The sequence below is a fragment of the Cervus elaphus genome, chromosome 30, assembly GCF_910594005.1.
Source record: "Cervus elaphus chromosome 30, mCerEla1.1, whole genome shotgun sequence".
In the NCBI taxonomy this organism is placed as follows: domain Eukaryota; kingdom Metazoa; phylum Chordata; class Mammalia; order Artiodactyla; family Cervidae; genus Cervus; species Cervus elaphus.
In genome coordinates this window covers 47112674-47125819 of record NC_057844.1, presented here as the reverse complement: position 1 = coordinate 47125819, position 13146 = coordinate 47112674, and the positions used below count along the sequence as shown (strand labels likewise).

At 37.5% G+C, this 13146-nt stretch overlaps 1 protein-coding gene across 5 annotated transcripts in view; it reads right to left on the bottom strand.

Moving 5' to 3' along the window:
- The window catches only part of PIBF1 (progesterone immunomodulatory binding factor 1), a 222445-nt gene that overhangs the window by 24381 nt on the left and 184918 nt on the right, over window positions 1-13146 (bottom strand). For all 5 annotated transcript variants that reach the window (XM_043891786.1, XM_043891787.1, XM_043891788.1 and 2 more), the window contains one exon: window positions 9556-9640. In XM_043891786.1, the coding sequence (XP_043747721.1) occupies window positions 9556-9640 (85 nt within the window). The remainder of the gene's footprint in view (window positions 1-9555; window positions 9641-13146) is intronic.

The following is a 13146-nucleotide window of genomic DNA, read 5'->3' as shown; positions in this document are numbered from 1 at the left end:
CAATAGGTTTAGTTTTGTCATACTTCAAGTATATTTAAATCCAACACTTGCAATGAGTATTTTTTGCAATACTTTACTCTCTGAATTTCCTCAGACCTAAATTCACATACCCTTATGTGGGAAAAATAAGCATTCTCAAATTTTATAGGGAAAATATGACTTATACTATATATGTTTTAGCTTTCCACTATAATAATTACCTTTAAAACACTCTTTTACATCTAGGAAATAAAAAACAAATTTGAACTTGAAGAGCACACTACGATGAGAAATGTATCAATCTGAGAAATAATTACATCTTCATTTAAAGAAAAATTAACTTACCCACACAGTATTTGTTTTAAGTCATGATGACTGTTCTGACTGTAAAATTTAACTGCATAGGTGTCTAAGAAAAACATGTAAAAAGGTATTCTTAAGGAAATTTCAAAATAGTTAAGTATGAACCAAAAAGAATGACACACATATAGAAATATGTAATTTGTTTGAGCCCTTTATGAAGTGGATTGCCTCAGGGGCACTTGTGATGCCGAAACGTCCCTGAAACTTTCCGAGAAATCACAAAGAACATAGGAGTTAGTCCTGGAACATAAACATACCATAAAAGAATGATAATTATACTGTGACTTCATTTTGCAGAAACCTGGCTAACTGCAGGGTTTTTTTTTTAAGTGACACACACCGCAGTAAGAGGCAAGTTATCTGGAACCGTGGGAGTTAGGCCAACATTCAGGCAAGTGTGCGGCCTTGCACATTCTAGGCACTTACTAAGAAGTGGTTGGTTAAGTTCTGGTTAAATACTAACTGAAATGCTTGTGGACCTTGAGAGAGATTATTGACAGAAGCACTGGGTGAAAGGGTAGAAGAAGCTCAAGTTTTATTTTTTTTTAATTTTATTTATTTTATTTTTGGCTGTGCTTGGTCTTCACTGCTGCTGGTGGGCTTTCTCTAGTTGTGGCTCCCGGGGGCTACTCTCTAGTGGTGGTGCATGGGCTTCTCATGTTGTGGAGCACAAGCTCTAGGGCATTTGGGCTCAGCAGCTGTGGCGCAAGCCGCCCCACGGTATATGGAATCTTAACACACCACGCATGGAACCCACATCCTCTGTCCTGACAGCCATATTCCTAACCGCTGGGCCACCAAGGAAGTCCGAAGTTCAGGATTTTAGAAATAGATGTATTATATTCCACAAATATATATGTTTGAGGGGGGAGAACGTGAATATATTAAAGGTTGGTTTCTAAAGCCCTCTATTTGACAGCTTCTAGTGAAATTACTCCTGGAGAAGGGAAAGGCTACCCACTCCAGTATTCTGGCCTGGAGAATTCCATGGGCTGTGTAGTCCATGGGGTCGCAAAGAGTCAGACATGACTGAGCGACTTTCACTCACACTCGTGCAGTGAAGTTATTATTGAAGACTGAAAAAGATCGCAGTTTAACAAACATTCAATTGAATACTTGCACGTGTGTGTCTGTGTGTGTGTGTGTGTGTGTGTACTCAGTTGCGCAGTCGTGCCTGACTCTTTGCGACCCCATGCACTACAGCCCACCAGGCTCCCCTGTCCACAGAATTCTCCAGGCAAGAATATTGGGGTGGGTTGCCATTTCCTCCTCCAGGCGATCTTCTCCACTCAGGGATTGAACCTGTATCTTCTGCACTGGCAGGAAGATTCCTTATCACTGAGCCACTGAATCTGGGAAGCCCAAATGAATACTTACTATGTGCTAAATACTGTGCTAAAGGCTAATACCCAAAGAAAAACTAGGTATACTTCACTGGCAAGACACACGCATAATTATAGCGGTAGGAATATTAATACAAATATTTTTAGAGTTGTGGGAAAGAGATTTAAAAAAGCTTAAGTTTTTCTTTACTGAGTTATGAAGGGCTTCAAAGAATAGATAACATTTGAATTGATTCTTGAAAAGGAAGGAAAAGAGGGAAGGGACCTACATTTACTGACTTATTGTCATATGTCAGAAAAGTACTACATTGTTTAATTCTCATACAATCCTGAGTTTAGAGGGGTTAAATTATTGTCTTAAGAATCCATAGTTACTAAGTAGCAGAGCTATCCTGTCTGTTCGATTGCTGTGTTTTTCCACAGTATTTCAAAGTATGTGACGTAAAGAATATAAAGGTAATTCCAGCCTTACAATTTAATGACAGCTGAACATATACATTTGTAATTCTGGATCGGACCAACTATCTACCTTCTCCATGTTTGCACCTAGCATGCTGAGGGTAAGCTGCTAGAGAAAAATTACACAGAATGGTACCATAATGAACATATGACATCTCACCTTGGCAATTACTTGTTATGTCTGTAATGCACATCACTCATTTATTTTATTTTTTTTTACATCACTCATTTATTATACAGCTATTCCAAACTTGTATTTTTCTCAAAATTCTGATCCTGGGACTTCCATGGTGGTCTGGTGATTAAGACTCTGTGCTTGTACTACAGAGGGAAAGGGTTCGATCCCTGTTTGGGGAACTAAGATCCCACATACCGCTGCTCGGTATGGCTAAAAAAATCAACAGGAACTTCCCTGGTGGTACAGTGGGTAGGAATCTGCCTGCTAAGGCAGGGGACACAAGGTCTGACCCCTGGCCTGGGAAGATTCCACGAGCCGTGGAACAACTAAAGCTCGTGTGTCACAACTAGTGAGGCTCCGAGCTGCATCTACTGAAGCCTGTTTACCCAGAGCCTGTGCTCTGCAACAAGAGAAGTCACCACAATGGGAAGCCTGCATACCACAATGAAGCCCCTGCTCACTGCAGCTAGAGAAAGTCTACGTGTGGCAAAGGAGACCCAGCACCGTCAAAAATAAATAAAATAAAAAACCAAATTCTGATCCTATCACCCGTCTTGCCATTAGAAAACAGCCATTAGATGGGAACTTCCTAAATTCTTGCCACTAAACCTACTAAGTTACTTTTAATATAATTTTTATTTCTCCTCTTCAAAATGGAAAAGGTGTCCCCTCCTATCTAAAGTTAAATCCCATCATTTCATCCTGGATCTCTTCCTTTCCCAGCACTTTTGCTCAATTGATCATCCTCTTTTGAACTTTCAGTGTCTCCCTCTGTTTGGCTCCTTCCTATCGCCACTTAGGCTGGATACTCTCCAACTCAGGAAGGTAAAAGCCCTTGATCTCATGCTCCCTCCCTGATAACCTTATATTCTCTTAAACAGTTGTCGTTCAGTCATTAAATCGTGTCCAACTCTTTGCAACTCCACAGACTGCAGCATGCTAGGTTCCTTGAGCTTACTCTATCTCCTGGAATTTGCTCAAATTCATGTCCATTGAGTCGGTGATGCTATCTAACCATCTCATCCTTTGCCACCCTCTTGTCCTTTTGACTTCAATCTTTCCCAGCACTGGGGTCTTTTCCAATGAGTTGGCTCTCTGCATCATGTGACCAAATTGCTCCAGTAGTTGAAGGGACTTACAAGAGTCTTTTCCAGTAGCACAATTCAAAAGCATCAATTCTTCAGCACTTGGCCTTCTTTATGAGCCAACTCTCATATCTTACATAATTACTGGAAAAACCACAGCTTTGACTATACAGACCTTTGGAGGCAAAATGATGTCTCTGCTTTTGAACATGCTGTCTAGGTCTGTCATAGCTTTTCTTCCAAAGAGCAAGCATCTTTTAACTTCATGGCCACAACCCCTATTCAGAGAGTTACCTATTTTTTCTATTATTATTTTTCAACTTCTATGCATTTACCAGTTCACTGCAATCTGCCTTTTAGCACCACTGAAACTGCTTTTTTTGGTTTTAGCATTCTTTAAAAATCCAAATGACACTTTCTTTTTCTTTCTTTGTTTGATCTGGCCCTTCGGCAGCTGAAGCCACTGCTGCCAACCTCCTCCCTACTGAATGGTTCTGGCTTTAGGGATCCACTCTTCCTGATGTGTCTGCCATTTCTCTGGTCCCTCCTCACTCTAGCGTGAGCTTTTTTTGCTCTGCCTATTCCTAAACTATTAGTACTCATCAAGACTCTGACCTAGGACCCTCTCTGTTCTCACTCTATACCCCTTCACTAGTTCATTCTATCTGCTTCTGTGTACACACCGTGTTTATGCTTTGACTCCCAAATCTCTAGCTCTAGACAAGTTCTCTTCCTTGGACTCCAGAACCTACAGTTTAAACTCTCTACTGAATATATCCACTTAGATATTTTCTTGAGTTCTTTCTCAAACCTATTTATCCTATGGCCTTCGTAGCATCACCATAAACCCAGGACACAAGCCAAAACTCCGGGCATCAATTCTCATTCCTTCTCTCATCATTCCCTAAATCCAATCAATCACCAAGCCCCGGGATTCTGCATTCTAAATAGTTTTCAAATTGGTTCATTTTTGTTGAACACCAACATCACCAGTTTAAGTTCATGATACCAACTATTGCTCGATAAAACACTGAAAAGCTTCCTAAGAGGAGCTCTTACCACTGCCCCTAACACAGTTACAAAAGAACTTTAAAAAGAGCTTTTGCATCCATTTCTTAAAATTATGCTCAGTATTTTACTAGATACTTAGCTGATTAAAGATATGATGAAATAAGAAAAGTCACTCTAAGGAATCATATTTCTTATACTCAAAACTGAATGTTGAATTTGAAGCCCTGATACTGTTAACTAAAAACGAGATCATGTTAGTCAGTCTTTTCCTTTATATTTTTAAAAAACTAATTATTTAAGATTTATATGTTATATTTTTATACATAAAAGGTCTTAGTATAAATGCAGGCATTGAAGGGTAAAAAAGATTTCATTCCACTTGAAAGATAAAGAAAAAGCTACTTTGAAGCATCAAAAGTGAAAGAAAAGAAAAAGATTACAACACCTGGATAAGATATTTAGCTCTGAGTTTTCTGTCAACTAAGACAAAAAGGAAACATGTTAAATTACACAGTTCTCATTTTCTTAAAAAAAAGAAAAAAGATATAGCTTCATCTACAGAGGCAAAAATTTTTCCTGGAACTCACGCAAACAATAATTCATCATGAGATTTTTGTCTAAATGAGACTAAGAAGGATCATAAGCTTCTGTTTCAGGGAAAAAAAAAAGTTTTAACAGTAAGTATGTAATCATGGTTGAGTTACTTAACCATGAGTTACTCAGCATCAGTTTCATCTGTAAAAGTAGGGACAATGATACTTATCTCAGGGGACAGCAGCAGACACTAAATTATGTAATATAAACAGAAGCACTTAGTAGGTCCCTAAAGTTTCAGAAAACAAAGAGAAATGGCACCAGATTTTGTTCTGATCTTCTATAAAGGCATGGATCATGACATTAAATTGTGTCTTTTTTTTTTTTTTAAATAAAGATTGATTTTTGGCTGTTCTGGGTCATCACTGCTGTGGGTGGGTTTTCTCCAGCTGTGGGGAGTGGGGGCTACTCTTCACTGCGGAGCTCAGGCTTCTCTTACTGCAGAGTGCCGGCTCCAGGGTGTAGAGGCGTTTGTAGCTGCAGCACAGGGGCTCAGGAGTTGAGGTTCACGGGCTTTAGAGCGCAGGCTCAGTAGGGCTTCCCTGGAGGCTCAGTGGAAAAGAATTTGCCGGCAACACAGAAGACACAGGTTTGATCCCCAAGTCAGGACGATACCCTGGAGGAAGAAATGGCAACCCACTCCAGCATTTTTGCCTGGGAAATCCCATGAACAAAGGACCCCGGGGTCACAAAGAGTTAGACACAACTGAGTGACTAAACTACAATCCTTTCTTAAATTCTTTTATTAGGTTAATACACTGTCTCTAAAGAAAAGATGAGAATAAAAGTCATCCAATACACTTTCCAAATACACACAATAGTTTTTGAATGTATCAATTCTAAAAATTTATAGAATAAGAGGCCACTATCAATTTTATCCTTCCTGGAAATTCTTAAGACCACAACTGAACGACTCATGTGAACGAGGTTTTAGGCTAACATTTTGAGCTAAGACCAATATAGAAAAGAAAAATCCTGTGGCCATGCCTCACCTATCCTAGCATTGTCAACCCAGGACTATCCCACTCATTTTCTTTTTTTCATGTAACACATATTTGATAACTATGTAAATGAGGTGGGGATCTCATTTCGTATTGTTACCATACACACACAGTCTTACCAGAACTAAGTAACATCACTTATAAAATTAAGGCAAGACCTGTCCAATGCAAAAAAGAATATGAAAGGCTTTAAATGTTCATTTGGTCTCTTTATGAATCACTTATTTAAACTGAGAAAATCTGGCTGATTCAATCAATGACTCACGCTAGGTCATTTTCACAGGGTCCTGCCAGGGGTGAGGCGTGCTCTCAGCAGCCAGCCCCGCGCTGGGCGCGCCCCTGAGAGGGGCACCTCCACTGTCTTGTGCCCGCGGTGACTGCGTGCCCTCCCCTGAGTTTCAGTCCTGGTTTTCACTTTCAATAAATTTGACTTCTTTATCAGAGTTATTCTCATTCAACTGTTATCTACTGGCTGTTCTGGGCACGTCACCCTCAGAGTCATAAAATGAATAAATCAATCTTGCAGATTCTGTTTCTTCAGGTAAATGTTCAAAGGAATGTTCAAGCATATTCCTGGGTTACAGGCTATTTTCTTTCCATAGAAGCCTTCTGTATTTGCATTTGGGTCTGCATACATTATAAGGGCTTCTCAGGTAATGTAGTGGTAGAGAATCTGCCTGCCAATTCAGGAGATGCAAAAGATGTGGGTTTGAACTCCGGGTCGGGAAGGCTCCCTGGAGTAGGAAATGGCAATCCATTCCAGTATTCTTGCCTGGAAAATCTCATGGACAGAGGAGCCTGGGGAGACACAGTCCATAGGGTTGCAAAGAGTCACACGAGACTGAGCATGCATGCTGTATATGTGATGCAAGTTGGTGCAAAATGTTTCTTTCTTCTTCTTCTTTTTTTTTTGGCCAGGAGGCGTGTGGGATCTTAGTTCCCGGACTACTGATCGAACTCAGGCCCCTGGCAATGAAAGTGAGGAGTCCTAAACAATAGACCATCAGGGAATTCCTTCAACCATTTCTTAGAAAAGATTACAAGCTTATATTAGATTTGTTCCATTAAACTTGAATTTTTACTTTGCTTTGGGGGAAAAAAAAGTTACTTTTCTTTGACTGTTTGGCATAAAGAAAAGTCATAATGTTGGATTATTTATATACCAAAATGAAGAAACCTCAAATGCACGCAAATTAACTGGTAATTATTTAATTAGATGTGTATCCTTGCAAACTTCATTGATGCCATGTGGTAGCTGTCAATTTAATTCACCTTGCTAGTATTTAATTTTCATGTTAAGACATATTTTCCTTTAAACCTACTCAAGTCTCAACCCACTATTAAAACTTTTAGTTTTTATCTGGACTCATGAATAAGTGACTCCAAGTATGACATACAAAATATATAAATGAAGGTTTTCATATATTTTTCAGAGTTGAGCATAATTCTCTAAATTCAAATGAGACCTGCCATTCTAAATTATCTATTATGCAGCTTTTTTGGGGAAAAAAAAGCTTTTTGGTATGACTTAATGGACCTCTGTAGCTACTATTTCTTAAATATTCAGTTTTAAAAACTTTTGTTAAGATCCACATACTGAATAAATCTGGCTTCCACAGTGAGGCAACAACTATTTGAAATCAGAATCCTAGGACACAAGTGATAGTAGATAAGGCCTGGAATGCTGAAAGTCGGAAAAGAGAATAAATATCTTCAGAAATTTCTCTACTCTGTAACTTGTTGTCAGGTCTACTTATCTACCTAAAAACCATCTCTAAAATCTAGCCCAGGGACACTTTCTTATCCTGTCCACCCATCACATAAAATACACCTTTAAGAGAACTCACTCCAAAGGCCATTTCTAAGATAAAGACAGTCTCCCAATTCCCTTGACATTATTTCTAGGATATGTATCTTTAAGTTGTTTCTAGGAATATTCCTTGCTTCATCTCTCTCAATAATTTCCTTCCAATAATTTCTTCCTAAATACCTGATATATCTTTTCCAGACTAGGACACAATGTCTTCAGGATACTTATAAATCAATGATCTGCTTTGAGCGTTTCTTTCTCTGTTAGGACTGCAAAACGGTAAAAACATGGCTAAGACAAGACAGTGATAGTACAGTGGAAAAAATTCATGGATTAAAAAACTAAGCTTAGATGGCAGCTCTCCGGAGCAGGGTTGCTGGGACTTGCTCATCATTCCAGTGTGCTTTGCTTGTCCCAAATAAAAAAAAAAGAAAGAAAGAAAGAAAAAAAAAAACTAAGCTTAATGATACCAACTGTTGGTGAGAATGCAGAGCAACTGGAACTCTCACTTGTTGCTGGTGGGAATACAAAAGACATAGTCACTTTGGAAATAGTCTGGCAGTTTCCTATGACATTAAACATACACTTTCCACATGACCCAGTAATCCTGCTCCTGGTATTTACCAAGAGAAAAGGAAAATTTTATTTACATAAAACCATATACACAACCGTGTACAGCAGCTTTATTTTTAAGTGTTCCCAAATGGAAATGACGCAAATGACCCTCAACTGTGAATGGATTAACAAACTGTGGTATATCCATACAATGGAATACTACTCAGCAATAAAAAGGACAAATTACTAATATTTATAACAACATGGATGAATCTTTTTATGGCAACTGAGCAAAACCCAGACTGAAAAGACCAATAATTATATTGCTATTGTTATTATTTCCTTTTTTGGCTGTACTACTTGGCTTGTGGGATCTTAGTTCCCTGACCAGGAACAGAACCTGTAGCTCTCAGTGAAAGTGCAGAGTCCTACCCACTGGACTGTCAGAGAATTCCCTGATAATTTTATTTATTTGACATTCTGTGAAAGGATAATACCTTTTGTGGGAAAAGGCAAAACTACAGGGATAGAAAACAGATCAGTGGTTGCTCAGACTGGAGTTGGGGAAAAGGGTTCAAGAGGGAATTTGTCTGTGACGATGAAACTATCGTATATATTGCTTGGGGTGATGGTTACAGAACTGTGGGCATTAGCCAAAAATCACAGAAATGTATGCTAGAAAGGGTGAATTTTATTGTATATCATATCTCAATAAATCTGACTTTAAAAATGAGAAAGAAAACTGAGGTTATCCCAGTGACCATCTGGCTCTAGGCAAACCCCTTAAAACTCATTTTCTTTTTTTATAAAATAGGGATTGTATTAAGTCTAAAAGATTTTTCATGAGGAAGAAATGAAAGAAAACTTATGGATTTTAAAGTTCAACACAAATACTGTACACTAGGCACTGGCTACAGAATGATAAACAAGACAAGAGGTACACTAAAGAAATTTACTGTCTAGAGGGAGAAAGGTGGAACACATGATTATTAAACAACATGGAAATTCAATGACAGAGATATGAATAAGGCAATAAGGGGCTGTCAAGAATTAGGAATTCCAGGAATAAGAATTAACTCATAATGAATACGGGTAACTGGGATCCAATAATCTCAACCCAATTTGATTCTGAAAAAGCCTAAAGTGTTAAAAAGTATTGACAAAATGGAAAAAGTACCTCACGATGATTTAGAAGTTGTTCCAAATCTAATGCCATTTGATCCTTCATTTGCTGCAAAGCTGACTTTTCTTTATTTAAATTGCTAGGGGGAAAAAAAAATACACCAAGTTTAAAAAAACTGTCATACTAGTCAAATTTAACAAATAAGAAATTGTAAAAGACTAAAGACAAATTTGATCATTTGAATTAAAGAGAAATTAAATTTATAGTTCATAAAGATATCAGATCAGTGACTACAATATTTGATTTAGTCATTGACCTACCTATTTTATAAGAATATTTTTTCAGTCTGACAATGTGACTGAAACATTTTCATAGAATACTTTGTTGCCTAGTGGGGGCATACAATTAGTGTTTTCTTAAAGATGACTGGTTATTCCTCACTGAAAGTCAAATTATAACATTTATCCTTAAAACTGAAAGCATATTTTATAATTTACCACATACTAAGTTACCAGCTATATAACTGAGATAAATTAATTAGATATTTGGTCTATGGTAAATGCAGGAAAACAACTTTTGCCTCCGTATTCTTAGTTCAGTCTTGAATTTCTAAGTCTGCATTGTGGATTTCTCTTTGAAATGACCTATTTTCTGATAGGAAAGGGTGACAAGCCTAATTGTAAGGACATATGATTATTTGAAAAGATAAATATCTGAGGCTTATCTTATACTGTCTGGAGTTTTATTATTCAACATATAAAAATTACTTAGAACCATTAAAAATTCTTTGAAAGCCACTGGGGTGAGTCTACTCAAACAGTACTGCAACCAGGATTAAGAAAAGCAACAGTGAATTGAAGAAGCACAATTCCTTGAATGTCAAAACAGAATCTGAGATGGTAAAATTAACGAGAATTGTTTGCTGAACAGGTAGGATGTTTTAAGTTATACTTTAAGAAAATGGAATGCCACCAATTTTTCAAATATTAGGGAGAAGTTTTTTAAACTCAAGGAATAGCAGTAGGTGTTCTGGGAGAACTGGTAATTCCAAGGACTTGAGAATAGAGAGATTCAAATTCTCTTCCTTCCTAGTAACAGAATTCTGTCCTCTGAGAGGAAAGACTAGATGCAATTCTGACTTCCATTTCCAACTGTGCCACTGACTCAACTGTGTAGTAGAATGCACCACAAATACCACCCCACTGAACCTCAGTAGTCACATCTATTAAAGTGGAAATGAAGCTCATGTATGTCAAAGGGACATGTGAATTATCTAATGAATGATTATATAAAACACTGAACACAAACCTCTACATACATGCTATACTGTGTTACTAATTTAGATAAGGAAGAGTCATCAGAGGAAAATGGTAATTAAATGTCAATAAAGGTAAGCAGCTCAGCAGGAAAACAAACTGACTTTTGTATTTAGGCGCCAGAGATCCTACTGAGCCGAGGAGTTGAAAAAAACTAGATGATATAAAGGAAATCGCGTGCCATGCTCTGCTTGAGTTCCCCCCAAAATGGTAAAGGATCGGGTGTTTCTGTAACTTTATTTTATTATTTTTTTTCCATTTTTTTAATTTTTATTTTTATTAGTTGGAGGTTCTATAAGTTTAAAATTCTATCTTTAGGTAAGAAGACAAAATATTTTTCAAAATGAAAATAAATGTCCAATAAATAGGAGGAGGAATTTTCAAAGAACAGATATGTGTTCGTATACATACTCATACATTTACATATTCATATACACGTACTCCCCCACACAGAATGTAAACATGTACTCCATGCAGTACACACATGGGTGTGCATACAAAGACACAGAGACACAGGCTCTCAAATACCAACAGGCCCATTAAGTAAAGGACAGTGTAACAGGAATGGAACGTTGATGTAATCAAAGGATTTGGACCGAATAATTCATTAGAAATGCTTCATATGTAGTGCCCAATTTTTTCAGAATAAAGTAAATATGTCATATTTAAGTAACAAAAATAACCATATAATATGGAGTAAAAGGCAAGTGGATAAACTGGCTTACAAAGCAACTCTGCGACACGTTGGCTCCACAGACAACATGCTGTGTTGGATGTTCAGTCATGTCTGCCTCTTTTTCGAATGCAGTCTGCCAGGTTCCTCTGTCCATGGGATTTTCCAGCCAAGAATGCTAGAGTGGGTTGCCATTTCCTTCTCCAGGGGATCTTCTTGACCCAGGGATTGAAACTGGGTCTCCTGCCTTGGCAGGTTGATTCTTTACCATTGAGTCATCAGGGAAGCCCCTTGGGTGTATATTTTCAGTCTTAGCCTTGTCTTTCTTAAATCAAAAGGGGGACTACTTTCAACATGTGGGTCTCTAAAAGTGAATATGATGATTACTATATTCTGTGTTCTTCCACACACAGTAATTACTCAATGGAAGTTTAATCTCCATAGGACATTTCATAACAGTGGAAACTTACCCTTAAAAATACAAAGCTTCTATGCGTGACTCATAAAGCAACTACAAAACAAATCTCCTTATAAGCACATCTACGGTGAATGGTATATTACACTCATAATTGTTCAATTCACTGTTAATTATTACTCAGAAATTCGTGTTTATGGCTCTGTTTCACCTGCTGAATGAAAACATATTCCTGATATACTGTTCCTTAACTTCCTGGATCAATATACTCTGGCTTAGCCTTATAAGCCTAAGTAGTCTACTCCTCCTAAATGACTAGTTAACAAAAAATGGAGAACTGACAACAGAAAAAGAAAATTTATGCTAATTCTCTTTGCATGCTTCATTCAGTCCTGACCTATAGATCAAACCTATATAACTCAGACTCTCTTGTGGATTGGTGGAGGATTGTTAAAAGTACTGCTTTTAGAACAGAGTATTTCTTTAATGACAGTGAATAGTGATATCTCAAGTGTTAGCTATTAACATGTTTATCACAATCTCATTTTAGTGCATATTTACTCTAACCTTTCTAGGCACTGAATAAATTGTATCAATAGCTAAACTGGCAAGTTGTGGGTGTGATATAGTGATACTGCCTTATTTTGTAGAAAAGTGATAAAATAATATTTAGTTCTTTAAAGAAGGTTATATTGTATAAGCTAGAGAAATATTTACAAATTAATCAGTCTATGTAAATATTCTTTACAATTAAAATCCACACCCAGCAAAAACAAACAGGAATTTTCAAGGAACATAATCACTTAGTCATCTTTTTGGATGGGTCACTGAATGCTTAAATTCTGAATTAATGAAGGACAAGAGGAAGGGAGGTAACATTTACTGAGTTTCTCCTGTGTGCCGGGAGCTTTTGCTTTTTATATGCTACTTCATTTAATTTTCACAATTACCCTTTGATGTTCACATTAATATCTATATTTTTACAGATGCATTTACCATGAGGAAAAAAACCCTGGCTGATGTGTACTTGAAGCCCAGGATAATTCTACTCTATTTGAAATGCCACTGGCTCAGAGTCAACGTGATGGTAGACAGAATGTGACCTAACCTGCTGTGTCTGACTTGCTGATTGGGCTGCGTATTGTATGGCGTCTTTTCCTCCATGACATCAGGGTACATCTACAGCATCTTGAAAGCCATAATTAAAATGCTGAAAGCACTATAACTCTTCACATTAGAAG